General features: G+C 43.8%; 1 protein-coding gene across 11 annotated transcripts in view; it reads right to left on the reverse strand.

Annotated features, from left to right (window-relative positions):
• The window catches only part of sox5 (SRY-box transcription factor 5), a 98,734-nt gene that overhangs the window by 43,246 nt on the left and 37,547 nt on the right, over window positions 1–17,941 (reverse strand). For 10 of the 11 annotated variants that reach the window (XM_055055507.1, XM_055055499.1, XM_055055506.1 and 7 more), the window contains exons 4-6: window positions 9,241–9,327; window positions 2,174–2,346; window positions 679–747 (exon numbers count right to left, since the gene is read on the reverse strand). In XM_055055507.1, coding sequence (XP_054911482.1) covers window positions 679–747; window positions 2,174–2,346; window positions 9,241–9,327 — 329 coding nt within the window. The remainder of the gene's footprint in view (window positions 1–678; window positions 748–2,173; window positions 2,347–9,240; window positions 9,328–17,941) is intronic. The other variant, XM_055055503.1, reaches the window with a different exon arrangement.

Below are 17,941 nucleotides of genomic sequence, written 5' to 3' on the forward strand. Positions count from 1 at the left end.
TTAACAGAAACGAGGCGCCGAGTTGCTCATTATTTTCAGCTTTACTCATCCGCTTTCAAAAATCTATCAGTTAAAAAGTTATATTTCATGAAAAGTTGGCCAGTCTGTGCCACCTCTCCCCTCAGAGGAGAACAGCATGAACACTAACTTTTCCTCCCTCACCTCTGCAGAGCAGCTGCAAAGTGGAAACTTGCTTCTTTTGTTGTTTTTTAGTCACTTTATTTTATTTTTTATTTTTTGCCAACACAGCCCAAATTCTTCTGAGACATAATTAGGTTATTCCTTCTCAGAAATTAAAACTATAAGTGGCTATTCATAAATGCACCTGGTAGGAGCCTCTTTCTTCCTCACTGAGAAGACTTTGTTTCATCACTTGATGCAGGGAACTCGTTTATGCACTCGGCCGACTGACGTAGAATGCACAGCTTTATGCTCGCTAAAACATTAGCTGTAATCCATCACGGTGCACAGGCCCGTTTTAGGTGATTGCACAAGTTGTGTACATCGGAGCTGCAATAAAAGTCAATGTTGATTCAGGCCCTGAGTGCTGATGACAGAGCAAAGCTGCAACAATTACAATCACAAAACTGCCTTTGTAGGCCACTCTGACACACACACACACACAACTTTCACATTCACACGCTCTCACTCAGGCGCGCACACACAAGCGGGCCTCACCTGGATTTGTTGCTGCAGGAGGTTGATTTTGTGTTGCTGCTGCAGGAGCTGCTGCTGTTGCCGGGCAATCTGGGAACAGAGCACACACGCCACAGTGTCGTTTTTTTTTTTTTTTTTTTTTTTTAGTGTGCATATTTTGAGTGTGTGTGCACGCAGAGCTTGTGTGCTTGCGGCACATCTGCGGGTCTCTGAGGCCCGCCGGTTGCACGACAGAGGGTCGATGCCCCTTCATGAAATATTAAAGCTCGCCTCATCCGGACTCAGCAGCATGCGGACCTTTGTGGACAGGTACGAAAGCGACGCATAAAGAAAAAAAAAATGTTTGATTTTGTGTACAAGTTTATGGCAAATTGTTCAAGCTTTGTTCCAAATTTTGTACGAAACACCTCCGCTAAGACGTTAGAAGCTCAGAGGCTGGAGGGGGGGGAAAAAAAAAAATCCAGCATGACATATAGTAACAGGGACGTGCTAAAGAGTCCAGCTTCCACATACATTCTTGTTCTGTCACAGTCATTCTGTGCGCTGCTGTGAGATGCAGCCCAGGGCTCTGTAATGCTTTGTGTTTGTCACAGGTGATTTGTTCTTACATCTCCGTTTCTCTGTGTGGCTCTTTGTAAACCGAAGAAGAAAAAAAAAAGCACAACAACAACAAAAAAAAGGGAAAACCCTTCACTATGCAAATACCTGGCAGACTCTTGCCTGGAAACCTGGATGTGTGTGTGTGTGTGTGTGTGTGTGTGTGTGTGTGTGTGTGTGTGTGTGTGTGTGTGTGTGTGTGTGTGTGTGTGTGTGTGTGTGTGTGTGTGTGAGAATGAAACATGCCCTCAGCTGATTCCTGTGTGTTTCTCCGGTTTCACTAATGCTCTATGCGATGTGGAATTGGGTGTGTGTAAAAGAACTTGCACATAAAGTCAGATGTTTTCATTAACTTATGTTGGTGGAAGACTCTCTAATGAAGCCACTATTGTTTATATATCCAGGTGCAGCAATAAAAGTCTCTTTGCATGGTTCCTACAACGTCTTTCACACTAAATTTTATTATTATTATTTTTCTTTTTACACTTACGCCGACTTGGGTAATGAAGAAAAAAAAATCTAATTGCAGACTTTCCTAGAGTTTTCATGACTGCCCAGGAACAGTTTGTTCAAGACAGTAAAATAAAACTTTGGACACATGTTAAATAAATGTGCGCTGTTTCCAGTATTTCCAAGGTCTATTTATTTTCTTTATGTGTCTGCATAAATAAATGCATTTGACTGAATGCAAATATCTGCACGCCGTTGAGGTGTTGCCCACTTTTCTAGCGTTTTACCTTCGCAAATTTGCACGGCGCAGAAGGTGAGTTTTGGCCAGGATTTACCCCGTTTAAAGGTAAACTCGGCGCTTTCCTGATTCTTGTTTGCGCAGAATCAGAGCGACTGACTAATTAGGATGGAGCTCTCAGCTGCGGAGCTTTTCCAAATGAGGCCCTTCACATGCAGCGGGCTCCTCTACCTGGTCCTGCTGCTGCTTGGCCAGCTCCATCTGCTGCCTCTGCTTCTCCATTTGTGAGGCGGCCAGCTTCTTCTGCTCCTCGTGCGCCGCCAGAAGCTGCTCCCTCAGGCTGCTCAACTGGCCAATCATGCCCATGAGCTGGCGCTCTTTCTCCGCCAGGCTGTCTGGGGTACCTAAAGGGCAAAAAAAAAAAAAAGGAGGGGAGTGGGGAGTTGGGTCAAAGGTGAAATGTTAGCACTTTGAAGAAGAGTACAAGATTGGGCTAAGGTTTCGCTATGAAACCTTCCCTCCCCCCCTTTGCTCAAACGGAGAATATAAATTAAACCAACAATTTGCCTTCGTTCAGTGGAGGGATGAGTGATTTGCAAAAGTATTGATACCTTGTAGGACTGAAAAGACTGATCGGATTAATCGCGAGGAATCGATTGAAATAATCAACTAATTTAGTAATGGGTTAATCGCTAACTGGAGAATACAGATACAAAAGACAAAAAATAGCTGGTTGCTGAAAGAACAACACACTCAGAGCAGTAATGAGACCAAAACAATCATCAGAATGATCGATAAAACTGTCGTTTACCAAAATGATTGTTTGCAACCTTGCAGACCTTTTTGACACGACGTACCCTCAAACATCTACCTATCTTTATCATTACCATAGACCAGCAAACAATGTAGTGCAGAATTATGAATGGAAATAGTTTGAAAATTGTTTAAAAATGAACATCTGTGATCAGGAATGTTTCCCTTCATGACGGGTTTTCGTTTGGGGACTGGTCACAAATCAATGCTGAGCCCCAAATATGTTGAAACGCCACATATCGCTTTCCTTCCCTTTGCCAATTATACAATAATGTGTGTCGGTCCATCACATAAAATCCTAATAAAGCACAGAGGAGTTTGTGGGGAAAGTTTAAAAGGTTATGAATGCCTTAAGAAAATCCTAGTTTCTAGACTTAAAACACCATTAAAAAAACGCAACAAAAAACATTAAACCCCAGTAAAGACATCCGTGGCTTGTTGGTTAGATTTATATATGGCTGGTTTGGGGGTTTTAACAGCAGGGGGGAGCGTGGCGGTGGAAGATGTGCTTTGATAACGAGCATTGGTCTGCTCCAGAGTCGCACAACCAGATGTTAACCCGTTTTCCCTGTGAGGCAAAAGGCCGGCATCAATTAATCAAGTCCCCATCCATCATCATCATCATCATCAGCTTTACTGCCTTATTGAAAGAAGGAAAAATAAATCTGGCGGAGGAAATATTTGTAAACAGGCAAAATGTGGTGGGGAGCAGGAGCGGGAGAAAAAAAAAAAAAAAAAAAAAAAAAAAAGCAAATGTAAAAATCAGAGCCAGGCTCATACGTTTCACAAACAAAAACCAATCCGCGGCCAGGTTTGGGGAATTTACATTTCTCACTAAAAAACTGGAAGCCAAAAGGAAACGTATTTGGTTTTCCGCAAAATTACGGGGACATTTGGAGACTGAGCCGCAGCTATCAAGCTGTATTTCTGTGTGATTAAGCTTAGAAGAGAGAGAGAGAGAGAGGAGGGAGAACCGAGCAAAAGAGAGTGTGTCTGGTCTGTGTTTACTCTGCAGTCAGCCAACCTCCTTCTCACATTTAGCATGGTCTGACCTATGACTCCTTAGATCCTGACATACCAGCTCCATTACACACACACACACACACACACACACACACACACACACACACACACACACACACACGAACAGGCCTCCACACAAGGCCTAAATCATTCAACAGGATGTAGTTATAGGGAGGCACACTGAGGCCCAATCAGCACGAGTGTGTGAGTTCTTGTCTGGTCATATGTACTCATGTTTGCCTACATGCCTTTGTTTCAGCGTGCGAGTGTGGGGTGTGTGTGTGTGTGTGTGGGGTGTGTGTGTGGAAGAGCACAATGCCTCATTGTTCCTCGGCTGCTACCTTTAACAGGAACGCATTCCTGCGCCAGTCAAACCAGATGAGGAAGAGAACGGGAGCAGAAAGACGGTGGAAGAAAGAAAAGAGACAACGCAAGGAAAAAATAAAAGCAGTAAGGGATGAACGATCCGCCCTTTGACCGCCAGAGAAGGTGGAAGACGTCCATTTGTCCGCCGCCTCCTCCTCCGCCGCTGCCCACCGGCAAACCCCGCGCCTCCTCTTCCTCCCTCGTTCCCCCCCTCCCCCCGCGCTCCATCCATCCGCCAACAATGAACAATAAAGGCAACTGTCGGGAGCGCTGGCCGCTGGAAAAATAAACACGCCGCTGTCCTAACTCACAGACCCACCTTTGTAGAGCCAGAGCAGGAGAGTGTGTGGCGGTGGGGGTGTGCTTGCTCGCGTGTGTGTGTGGAGCTAAAGCTGAACGAGACAAGAAAGGGCCTTGTGTTAAAAACGTTAGGCTGTTCAAACGCGGGGGTGAAGGGGCGTGGAGGAAAAGGGCAGAAAGAAGAGGGAGGGGGGTCGCAAAGGTGAAACGATGGATCAAAGGAGGCTTTTTTGTAGGGGTTAACCAACCTTCCAAACACAGACGTGAGACACACACACACACACACACACACTCGCTGAAATGTAGTAAAAACCAAAGGCTTTATTAGCTGCGTTTCCACTGAGCTTAAAACTGCGTGAATTGGAATTCGATTAACAGAAGCAGAAGAGAAGCTGGAGTTTTAATTAAACAATGTTTGCGCCAGGAAGAGGTCGTCGTTCGGCTGCAGGTGTGTTTTCATGTACCTTAAAAATGTGCAAATTGGAATTATAAAATTAAATTTGCTTTACGGAAACACGCCGACTCATCTTCTTTCGCTGAAACGTTTTTTTTGCGCTAAGATGTGGTGGTTTTTCTGCCGTACTGGAATTCACGTGTTTCACTTTTTTTTCCATAACAAGGAGTCAGATGGGAATCAAGCGGATGTTACTGCTGATATTATGACAGCGCGGCATGTTTTTTAATGACTTATAACACGAACAAAATTATTCACATTGGAATTTAATTAACGGAAACAAAAATCTTTACAGGTTTTTTTCTCTTTTGAGAAAAAAAGAGAACTTAGCACTTATTTGAAAGTCCTAAGTCAGGAAAGTAGGTAAAGAAAGAGAAGCAAGACATGGTCAGTAGGCCGGGAATCGAACCTGCGACGACTGAGGCCTCCTCATGTGGTTCGTGCTCAACACCTGCACCACCACAGCACCCTGAAAATACCTCAATTTCTTTTACATTAGCTGAACATCGACAAAGTTTTGCGCATGTTCGTGATAGAGGCGCAAAAAACCCCAACAATACTGACTCTTTTGAGTCTCACTTATCAGCGAACAAGAATACTTTCAGCACAAACTAAGAAGCGAGACCAGATCTCTTGCTTTTAGCTCCTCCTCTGCTGACCCCATAAATCAGCCGGCATCGCCTCGTTTCCTCCGCTGCTCTGAGGCAGGCAGCCAGGCGGATCAATAACTGCTTTCCTCCACGGGTTAACACACATTCTTCCTTAGGCAGATTACTCCATCCTGTGATTATCAGAACCAAGACCAACTTTCTCCTGTCTCACTCCCGCGCACACACACAAACCCGCAGCCTCGCTCACGTACAGGGTAATTAACCAATTTCCAACAATGTAATACTTGTCACCGCGCTCCCGCCGCTAATTAATGACCCCGGCTGCGCTGATAACTCCTCGCGGGCGAGACGGGAGGGAATGAGAACGAAGGAAAGCGGGAGCCTCGGGAAGGAAAGCGAAGGAGGAAAGACATGGAAGACGGGATGGAGAGGAGGAGTGGAGGCTTCTCCGGTTTCCAAATTTCTGCCAATGTCTGACGCCGCAATTCTGATTTTTACCGACTCCAGTTTAATTCACCACAGGAAAGGACGAAATTTATGCATTCAAGTACATGTCCCTCAACATTTACATGGTTTTAATTTAACTCCAAAGTGCATCAAAGTACATGATCTGCATTTTTGGAATGTTGGGAGTTATTGGTTATGATATATTTATAATAAAATCAAGGGAAAACTAGTAGACTCCAGTCGCTAGCTGGTTGATTGGTGCAACTTTATTCAGAGTTTTGTCACCAACAACTTCATAAGGTATTTATAGACAATATCATAAGTATTTATTGTGGTCAGGTCATTAATGCACTGACAGAATTGAATGTTTGTAGCAACCAATAAGTTGATATATTCTATAACTTCATAGTTTTGGGGTTTATGTTTTCAATCACAGCTGGAAGAATGTGAAGAATTTCTTAATCATCAAATTCATTTATTTAACAATGTACAGCGAGATGAACTTAAACACTCATCTTAAAGTTGAATGTTGTTTGTTAGATGTTGAATTAACGTTCACTGTTTCCGTGAGTTTTGAACTTAACGGGTCCGTTGTCAACCTGATCACCAGGCTGCGCTCGGCTGCTTGTCATCAAGCTGATATTCATGGTGCACATGTGAAAAGCCTAATAGTGTGAAGGAAGGTGAGATAAATCAAAGCCAGGCCAGACGTCTTTCTTTCCACTCGTCCCCATCTCACTGAGACGCGCTTGATGTTAATGATGCTCCTCTGTGTGAACATTTATTCCGTCTCTCCACTTCCATGTAAGTGCGTATAGTTTGCGATGTGAACCGCATGGGGCCTTTAACCAACACCTATGGAGCAGGAGGAGGCGGCGGCGGCTCAGAAGCACTTTGTTCCCGGCAAAAAGTTCTTCAGTGGAATATGATATGGGGGAGAGAAAAAAAAAACAAAAAAACGCAGACACACAACATTACATAAGTACGAAGACACACTCGTCGCGGGTCCAGCAGATACGAACTTAAACAGAGGCATACATATATCGCTCCCCAGCTGCTGGTGCGCGGCACGCCAAGCGGGAAGCCCCTCTGCTGAAATGTCAGCGCGACAGGGCGCTGGAAGAGGGGGTTTGATCAATGGAGCCCCCCTCTGGATGGCCAGGCCCCTCAGTGAGCCTCTTTGATTACATATTGCTTTGCTTCCTAATGAAGTTCAATTACTGGAGGAGAACGACGGCCTTGCCCCGAAGTTACAGGGAATAATAGCTGCTCTCCTCTACCTTTCTCTCATCTTTTTCTCATTTCGGTCTCTGATTCCCACATCCATCCGTCTTGGATGTTAAGTGGAGGTGAACTTCAGAAAAAAAAAAGATGGACCCACAAGGACGTAGTTAACTTTGTGACATACAGCCGAGGAAGCGGAAGGTTTTACTTTACATTTTTCTGAAACTTTAACCTGAACGGCTCCCTCACTCTGAACGCAACTGACTGATGAGCCAATAAACAGAACGCCACGGTTATTCTTTTTGAAAACGCACCAGCTGGTCCGGCTTAGTCATTTCGAAACAGAATCCACAAGATGGTAGGGATGTTTGAATGGTTACCAAGAGAAACAAACCTAATGGGTTTCCCACGGTTACCATTACTCCCCATAAGCTGAAATTATCAATAACGTCACATCCAGTTACAACACTACTCAAAACGCAGCGATTCAGAAGTTAATTTACTTAATAACATGACAGTTTAAGCAAGTTAAACAGAACTTCCTCAGCTCCATTTGTCCAACTTTGACACCTTCAACATATGCTAAGCTCATCAACCGGCGGTTTCACCGTTACCAGCGTTTCCAAGCAAATCCTTCATAAACATGTTTTCACATTGCGCAGTAACTGAGTTTGACTGTAAATGGCCTTTCAGCGCACAATAAACCAACGTTTTTGTGGTGAAGATTTAAATGTCTGGGGATGAAATTTTCCAACAGGAGTTTCTGCTTCGTGCGTCGCGGGACTTGCAGTTTTGACACGACGTAATCTTTCTCAGCCACAGCGACAGATCGCAAAACAAACAAATCACCCTCGGAAGAAAAGCCTTTCGGTCAAAAACGTTGGAACGGGAGACGAGCAGACACGGATTCTTACGGCTGGGTTTGGGCTGCAGCCTGATATTTATGCTTGATATAAAAGGCACTTGTAAAATTTAAGAATCGCTTGTAAAACACTGAAAATGATCTTAATGATGTTAATATGTCACGAGTTAAGCTCAGCAGACAGAAACTAAGCAGTTACACGTTTGCTCACCCAGTATGCACTAGAGTCTTTAGTAATATTAGAGGTAAAATACTGTTTGCACAAATCTCACTGGGGCTACCATCACTGTCTTAAAACTAAGAAAGCCAATCTTATATCTGAACTATATTCTGTTGTTTTCATGTGAATCTTTATTAAAGTGCTACGTTAGCTACGTTAACCTCGGTTGTTATCAAAATGCTGTATCAAATATGATTTAAAAGAAGTTTTACCTTGTAATTTAACAAATCTGTCTCTTTAAAAACCCCTGTTCTTTCTGAAACTCCTTCACATCTCTCCTTTATAAACCCTTTAACAATGTTTTTAGAAGGATTTCACTGAGAAGTAGCTCCTATAACGAGCTCCACAGATACGCAGTTCCACCTGGCGGTTGCTAATTGCTGAAGGCTAGTCTGAAGGAGCTGAGTGAGGGCATCGTGGGGGAGGGCTGCTCTGCGAGGCGGAGCTTTGTCTTCGAAGGCTGTGATTTCGCAAACAGGCACAAAAGCCTCAAGGCAACACTCCAGGTTTGTTTTTGATGATGAAGTAACAAAATACTGTCTCTTTAATTCATCCTATTTTATTCATACATGTAGTCCCACAGACATCTCACCTATAGGAGAAATAAACATAGTTTCGAAGACAGCCTGTGTGTAGGTGAGAGTCAATATGTGACTAAGAAAAATAAAAAAAACGTCGCTTTTACTACTACTCCTACTATAATTATTATTATTAATAATTGTGATAATTATAGTGCTACAAAGGGTGATTTTTGGAAGCATAATATATGCTGTAAACCGGGTTATTGCTAACTGTTTTGACGTTTTACTCATTCCAGTCATTGTAGTTAATTTGTACAAAACAAAGCTGGATTAAAAAAAAAAAATCTATTTTTCTGATAATGCAACACAAAGTCCAAAACTTCACTTTGTATCGATTCAGTGGTCATTACTGTTACATAAGCGTTTGCTTTATGTGGTCATTTCCTTTTTGCCGTACCTTTAATTTCTCCGATGTGCCCTGAGCCCATGGCCAAAAGTTTATCCTTCCAGTCCTTTGACAACAGCCTCTCAATGCTGGGGGCCTCTGTTTAGGGGAGGAAGGGGGGAGGTCGGGGGTGAGGGTTTGCAGAGGAGAGGGAGAGAGAGAGGGATTCAGTTGGCTGGCCAACATGACAATAAAGCTCATTTAAAGTCCATTTGCTGTAATAAAGGCAGCGGCGGCTCAGCCTAATGGCCGCATCAGCAGGAGAGAGAGGGAGAGGGCGAGAGAGAGAGGCGGAAGGAGAGGAGCTGATAATCGAAAAGAGAGCAAATCTGAAAAACAAAAACAGGCGAGCGAAAGGGAAACGAGCGAGAGAGGAAGAGAGAGACGAGTGGAGGACAGAGAGACAGACAGAGAGAGGCTTTTTCTCCCCTCTCACCTGCTGCTAGAGAATCATTAGCCCTGTGGGCCCTGAGACAAAGAGGGCCTTAATGCACCCGCCACAATGGACACATTATCAGCTAGCGCTTTGTTTTCAACACACACTTCACACAGTCGCTCTCTCTCACACACACATACAAAAAGCGCTGCACGGGCACACACACGCAGAATCCCTAATTATGATTCTGACTGTGGTCACAATTCTGCACAGAGGTACACACACACACACACACACGCTCGCGCGCACAGCAGGAGGAGTGGAAATGTCACACAGGAGAGCATGTGCATGGAGAGACTCAGTCCTGAGTGTGTGTGCATGTAGACTGCACACACACACACAGATCAGAAAGTTACACACAGTGGTGAAAATAACATTTTAGTGTGAAGTCTTCCTAATCATTTACAGAGAAACAAACTGGTTTGAACTTCAACACCCTGGAAGTTTCTTCTAAGTGTTTAAATGACATAATTTCTAACATGAACAGCGCCACGCCCAGCAGCTAAAGCCGAAACGCCCTGTTTACACGCTGACACACAAGTATTCATCATCTAATGGGAATCCCTAAACCAATACCTGATGGTCAATTCAGCTTACAGCTGCTGCTAATGTTAACTCGTCTTTAACTCACAGTAAACAAATAGTTTGTTACTATTTTTGTGAATGAGTGATGGATTCAGCTGCACACATCATATGCAAACACCAATAAATTTATAAGTCAGCACTCACACTCCTAAAGTGTAAGTGCCTGGTTTTTAACTCCATCTTTTCATGCGGCCGATACAAACATCTGTCAGCTGTTTTTTGATGCGATGAACTGGGCTGCTTTGCTCTTGTTCTTGTTTTTTTAAGAAACTCAAAAATCCAGTTGGAGCATAAAGTACAACATCAATCAGGCTAATGATTGTTCTGCACTATGAGCAGTCCAGGTTCAGATGAGCTTGGAAAAACTTTGATTTTTATAAAACCTTTTTTCCCCTCCATATTTTTAAAGATGCAAACACAGACAAAAAAAAATCTGAGAGAAGTAAGAGGGGGGGCTCGGGAGGAAGGACCCGCCTAAGACACTATTCGACCAAGGATCGCCCCTGTAAAGGCGTATATGTTGTAACCAAAACAAAAATCCAAGTTTATATTCATGCTGAGCTGAACAACTGTTCTTCACATCCATCCATCATGTTAAACATCACTTATTTTACTACCAATCAAAAACTGGTTTCCTCCTAATGGTTCCCGTTAAGCCGTGGAGGTATCAAGAGACGAGGACGGTGGAAAATGGAAGATTTTCAGGATTCAGTAATTCCTTCAATCACACACACACAAATCAACACATAAGGGACTAAAGATGTTTGGGCTTGGCAGAGAAACACCCCCCCCCACCCCCCCCCACACACACACACATACACAAATTGTACCTCCACTGTTATGTGCCTCCGGCTTCCCCTGAGGGTCCAGTGTTGTCCCTTTCTTTTGGCTTTGAGACAAGTGCATTCACGCCCTGCTGATTACCGTGGTCGCACGCTCCCAAACACACACACACAAACACACACACACCTGGTCAAAGATCAATAATGAAGTTTAAACCAGGCCACCTCTGACTTTTCCTGTTCATCTGGCCTTCGTCCTTGTCCTGGCCCTGGCCTGTCCTTGTGTTTGCCGCGTTGACAGAGATTCAGTCCCTGACGCACCCCACCACCCCTTCTTCTCCCGGTGCTTCTCGTGTCCCTCGGGGTGGGTGGGTAAGAGGGGGGAGTGTTGTTTGGCTGAGCGATGAAGGTATGAAGCAGGAGGAGAATGTTTGTCTAAAACAGGGAGCAGTGAGAGAACACACTGCAGACTCCTGCAGCTCTCCCCATGTCAGCTGTCTTAGCATCACCCCAACAGGTGCTATTAGCCCCTGCACTCCTTCTTTTTCTCTGGCCCGTCTCCCCCCGCTGCCCTCCACCATCCCTCTTTCCCTCAACAATGACAGAGGCTTTTAAGCCGAAGAGCTTTGACAAGTGAGAGGGAACAACAAATGGCAGTGTCGCCCGTTCTCTCTCCGTCTCCCTCGCTCTCCGTCTCCATCTCCTAGTTATTATTTTTATTTATTAACAGGGCTGCAGCCATTGTCCCCGGTGACAGGCCGGGGCCACTTTAACTATTAATAAAAGCCAAGAGGCTCTTTCATTGTGTGGCGGACGGCGAAAAGGGAGGAAGTGGGCAGGGGGAGCTGGAGAGGGAGGCTGGAGAAAAGAAAAGTGGAGCTGAATCTTTTAGTGAGCCGCTGAATGATGCGGTGAACCTCCACTATTGCCCAAACCGCACGAAAACACAGCAACATACAAACTTCTGAATAGGTTGGAACTGTCACCTTAGAAAATGTCACTCTGACTCCCACTATCAGCTTCTCATCGCTGCTGTTTTTGGCGCATTAGAATGCTGTCAACCTCCAAATGTGCTTTCTTAGCCGACTCCAGGCTCCCCAACAACAATAGCCACCGCGTCTGGCGCACATCACTCCTTTTCACCTCTGCTCCATTCACAGATTCAATACTTTTATCTTCCATTTCAGTGAACAGAATGAAAACACCTCATCTACTTTGTCCTGCATTAGAGTTGGGGATATTTGAGGCTAAAAAAACATCCAGCTGCAGATATATTTGTCATGATTCCTCGTAAAGATGTGTAAAAAAAAAAATAAGTCAATTTGGGTATTACTCCCCTTCCTGAACACCCAATGGCGATCACAGGATGCATTATTTTCAATTACAAAGCACTCTGCAAAGAACTCTAGACAGATTACTAGGATTATTGGAAGAGAAAAGTTGTACAGAATGACGTAACGTGACAAAACTTCAAATATACATTTGTGATGGTAGGACAGAAATGGACATTTTCTGGCATGCTACACAGACCAGGTGCCAGTAAGTCGTCACTTCTTGCTGTACCTCTCTCAAGAAAAGCTCCTTCCATCTCTCTCTGTCAGAATTAAACTTTTTAAATGGGCAATTTAAGGTTTAGGCAAGTCTTGTAATTTGTACGTTTTTTTTAAAAAAAAAACATACTTTCTAAAGTATGTTTTAGAAGACAAGAAAAGCAAGTTTTCTTGTCTTCCTAATCTTGAAGCGTGGCTAAAACAGCTTCTTCACAAGGTCACATTTGTGCCACAGGGGGAACAGGAAGTCATGGGTTACTAAACAGTGAGAGAAAAGCTTTTTTCCAAACATTCTTAGAGATTCCTGTACACTTGACTGTGATTAAGAAACAAACAAACAAACAAACAAACAAAAACAGTTATTAACCCGAAATTCTTTGTACTTAATTCAGACAAAATAAACAGCAGTAAAAAAGCGGCCAACTCGTTTGTCAGAATTGAATATAAAATGAAAACGGCACAACTCTTTCCATGAAACTCACAAACTCCTCCCTCATCTTCTGGCGAGTGGCAAGCCGCCTGTTTGCGCGTGTGTGTATGAGATGGGTGTATGTTGGCGGTGAGGTGAGGTAAGTGTGCGGAGCTTGTTGCCCACGCTGGGGCGGGAGCTGCATATTTCGCGGGGTGGGGTGCTCTGAGCAGAGGGCGGAGATGGGACACCCACTCACCTCGGAACAACAGTAATACCTACACTCTCATGTTTAAGCTAACTTATTGAAGATCACCCTTCCTATTTATTTAAAAAAAAAAGGATGTTTCATGACCTCTTGTTCCAGTTGCTTATTAGACTTATGATGAGTAAAATAGCTCCTCTCCTGATGTCTCCATGTCTCACTCAAATTTTTCCCCAAAATGTATCCTCCCCACCCCCCAACTTCTCTTAGCTTGCGTCAAAACACCTTCTCCCTTTCTTTGACTTTATCGCACGTCTGATTTAATCTCAAGTTGCTTTTGTATTTTCCACACAAAATTATTGATGGGAGACGTCCTGATTGGAATCCCGCTCGGCTGAGGAGGATTCTGGGAAAAGCAAAACAAAAACAAAAACGCTGACAATAACTCTGGACTCCAGCGCTATTATTTTGGCTCATTGGCTCAAACAGAGTCAAGCTGCTGCCCTGTGGCTCAGCCAAAACAACCCCGTCCACCTGCCGAGAGAGGGAAACTGCGTACATATGTGTGTCACGGTGCGCCCCCCACCCAACCCCCATCCGGGCTGTTTCGGCTCCATGGTGAGAGGCGCAACCTCTGTCCGTCTCACAAACAATATCGCCTCTTTTTGCTTTCTCTCTCTCGCTTTCTATTTTTCCCCCTCAGACATTTTGCCTTGAGTCACCCACAAGATGCCAGCTCCATTTTTCCTATTATCTCATATTTGTGAAGACTTTTAGAGGAAAAAAAAGGGGAGGGAACAGAGGAAGAAAAGAAGAGGAGGTGGGGTGGGGGGAAAGTAAGACGGACAGAAAGCTGGGGCTCTCGGGCGCGCAACAAAGGGACCTCTGTGCCAGCGCCAGGCCCAGCCAGGCTGAGGAGAGGGTGGAGGGTGGAAGAGGAGGAGGAGGAGGGTCCACAGGAAAGGGCCCCGGCCTGAGATCCCCGAAAACAGTCTCCACATTGACTTAAGCCTTGGCAGCGGTGGAGGGAGGCTCCAGCGACTCCACCTTCCTTCATCCTTCTCCTCCTCCACAAACACAGTGAGGGTCAGCGTTGAATAAGCAGCTATAGGAGCACGGGTGGAGTTTGTCTACGGCTGCCCACCCCGAACAGTGAGGCATTGAGCCGGCAGGCAGGGAGGAACAGTCGCTAATATCGCCGCTGATCAGAAACAAAACCATTAAAAGAATTCAAACAAACAGAGAGTTTCAGAATGAATCTAAAGGAACATTTTATTTTTCTTATTTCTAAACGCCACGACTGCACCAGTGAGACCTCATCCATAATAAACGCTGTACAGGGAAGCACAGCTGAATGCGCACTAAGATGTGCTACATGATACAAATTACAACAAAATCAATCTGCAAAAGTAGTAAGTCTTACCAAGTATTCTTTGCATAGTTTGAAATAAGACAAAAATGTACTTTTCATCAAGACATAGGAACTTATTTTAGGTCAATAATTCCTTTGTATTGATGAAAAAATACCAGCTTCATTGGCAGATAAATTTCTTGTACTTTAAGAAATTACTTACTTAAACCCAGCTTCTATATTTTGCCAAAACGTTAGTTGTAAGTTAGTTTTGTCTTATTTCACGTGAATTAAAATATTTGCAGTATAAAAAGTTGCTTCCTTCACACAAAAAGGAGCCGCTGCTGTTTGAATAGTATAGAACAGCTTACACCTGAATGATTGAACGTTTAATACGAGATTTTAAATAATTTTTTTTTCCCCAAAAAAATCAGATGCTCATTTATTTACAGCCTGTTGATGTCGCTCAGTCTGGCTATTCCCTCTCGTCGCCGTGAAGGCAGCGCCAGCACACTCCATTACGAAATGATGATGTTGATATTTTGATGATCAATCCGTGTCTGGTCGAGCTGGGCCGTGTGCGTCTGGACACATTTTTCATCGATTCCCTTTAAAGACGCTCCAATTGATCCGAGCCTTGCCAAGATTATGGGCAGTCTTTGGTAAGAGAAAATAAATAACTTATAATGTTTAAAAAAAAACAAGAAAAAGAAAGAGGAGTCATTTCAGTGGTTTTGAGGAGAAACAAATAGAGAGGAGATGTATCAAAAAGCTTTTTGTCCAAGCCCACCCTTACACCACCACCTCCGCAAGGTTAGCAGCTAAAAGTACCAATTACTGGCTTGTTGTTGGGGAGAACGGCGCTTGGCAACATTAAGATCCCTCTCCTTGCTCTCTAACCCCTTCGCGGCGCTTCCTGAATGCGGCAAAGAAAGAGACGGGAGGATGACGGTCCACTGTGCGACTCCTTCGTTCAGAAGCAGCTCCGGTTATTAATAAAACACCCAGGAAGAAGCTGAAAGAAATTAGCTCGGGTTCACACAGCGTGACATGACGGCAACTTCGTGAGATTTGTTCACCTTTTCGGGCGAAGCGACAGGGGACATATGGTCGTCCCCCTTGGAAAAACGTCTCCAAACACATTTAGGGGCGGCACACCTGTTAGCGGAAAACTGCGAGCGTTCACACATAAAATCGCGTGCCAAAACACCTGAAGTGTGTCTGGGAAGCAGGTTTTATTTCTGTTAATTTAAGAAAAAAAGAGGGGGAAAAAAAAAACATGACCCTCCTCGCGTCCCGATCACGCTAATACGAGGCGACTGTGGTGTAAAAATATACATACATAAAAAAAAAAAAAATTTTTAAATCATTCAGCTATCACAAAACAACAGATGTAGCAGGATATTTTTTTCCACCCTAATATTAGGGATTGTAAGGATGTATAGCAACAAGCTTCTACGAAATCCGTCGCTCTAAGAATAGGCCGCAACACATAAAGCGAAAATTTACAAGGGTGTCAGTCAACAATTTAATAAATTGAAAATCCATTTATGTGAATGCGGAGCTCTGCCCTTCACTCCGCTGCCTTTTCCCTAACAGATGGTGTTGTGGGTGCTTATGTCCAATTTGATTTGAACCAAACCCTCAGCCAATTTTTACACTGGCATGAAATCTCAGCGAGCCAGATCCACACACTGGCAGTCAGAAATAGCAGCGGAGAGGGCGCGACATTGTGAAAGAACGATGAAGGGCAAAATCTGGAGCGACATTTGAGAAAGTCGCAGAAAAACTTTCCCTGTTGTTTCACTTTGGTTGTTTGTTTTCTCTCTCTCCCTCCTTTTGCATGTTTTTTTTTTTTTTTGTGCTGGGCTGGTAAAATTACCGATCCTATCTTAATGCTTTCTTTCCCCCCCCTTTTTTCCTTTGCAGGAGACAGAGAAATGTTCCTTTCACACACACAGGCGCACCATTTTCCCAATTGCCTCCATGACCTCCATTATCATTAAATGGCGTTTGATAGCATCGAGACATTTGAATCCGCTGCGGACTAATTCTGCTCAGGCCTTGATAGCCGCTGCCACAGCACCTTATTAGGAACAAGTTATGGGAGCAAAAGCAGAAGCCATTTTCATTTTACTGCCTCATACTTTACAGGCTGAAGTGTCAGCTGTGGTACTGATAACCACTGAATACGGCCCACTAATTGCCCGGTTAACAAACACAGCCTCTCGGGAGACTTTTGAATAGATAATGGAGACTCCCATGCAACAATGCTGTGTTTGAAACTGCATGAATTCATTGAGGATTGTTTTTGAAACAAACTGCTCTAACAAGTAAATTATCGTGTTTTCCTTTTAAAAGTAAGTTTGAAACTTATGTCTTTAGGTCTAATTTCTGCCATTTTATTCCATGAATAGCATATAGTTAATCATTGTCCTGTCCACAAATTGTCCCACTTGAGCTGTGGATCACTGCAGCTCCTCCAGAGTTCGTTCGTTCAATCAATCAATCAATCAATCAATCAATCAATCAATCAATCAAGTTAATTTGCGCAGCACATTTCAGCAACAAGGCAGCCCAAAGTGGTTTACATCATGAAAACACAAAAATAAAAAGCAATTAAAACGACAGTCACCAATTGAGAAACCATTTGAAGATGGCCCATTTTGACAAATTCCATTTATTCTGGTTTTGTCTCCATTTAAAGGAACTCCATGTTTCAGGTGTTTAGGTGGTGGGCTGATAGGTGCTCTGTTAGATGTTCAACATATTAGATTTTATGACCTAATATTGCTGTAAAATTCTCCAGAATTTTATTCCGACTGGTCTGCTTTGTTCTCCAGCTCTGTGTTCACCACCCTAACCTAAAAAAAAAAACCCCTCTGAAGTCTTCACAGAACAACTGGACTTACTAATCAGGCAACATTTGAAGTCAATTGGTTGCACTTCGATGTTTTCAATTTTAAAACCCCTAGTATCTGCCTCCACGTTACAATTATGGCCTGCTTTGTGTCACGTAAAAGCTGCATAATATTCTCTGAAGTTTGTGGTCCGTGTGGCTAAATGCGAAAACATTCAAGAGGTAGGAAAGTGCTGCAAGAGGTCAAACGCAGCATCATGATGCTATCTTTTAACCAATCCATGTAAATCTCGAAAATTAGGTTTGAGGGCAGGGGGGTGGGATAATTTACTTATTCGCAAACCAAAATGAGATTTGCGTTTCGCTCGATGCTTACACTTAACGGAAAAACTTGATTTATATCAACGACCTGCGGAAGAGCCGATCAGATAAGCCACCAAGAAGAATAAGAAAAGAAAATTTGTCATGCCGAAGTCGCGGCGAGGAGAGGGTTAACGAGTCGAGGGCCAGCGCTGTGTTTTTAATGCACACACAT

This window comes from Poeciliopsis prolifica, unplaced genomic scaffold, assembly GCF_027474105.1.
Source record: "Poeciliopsis prolifica strain line A6 unplaced genomic scaffold, Auburn_PproV2 SCAFFOLD042, whole genome shotgun sequence".
NCBI lineage: Eukaryota > Metazoa > Chordata > Actinopteri > Cyprinodontiformes > Poeciliidae > Poeciliopsis > Poeciliopsis prolifica.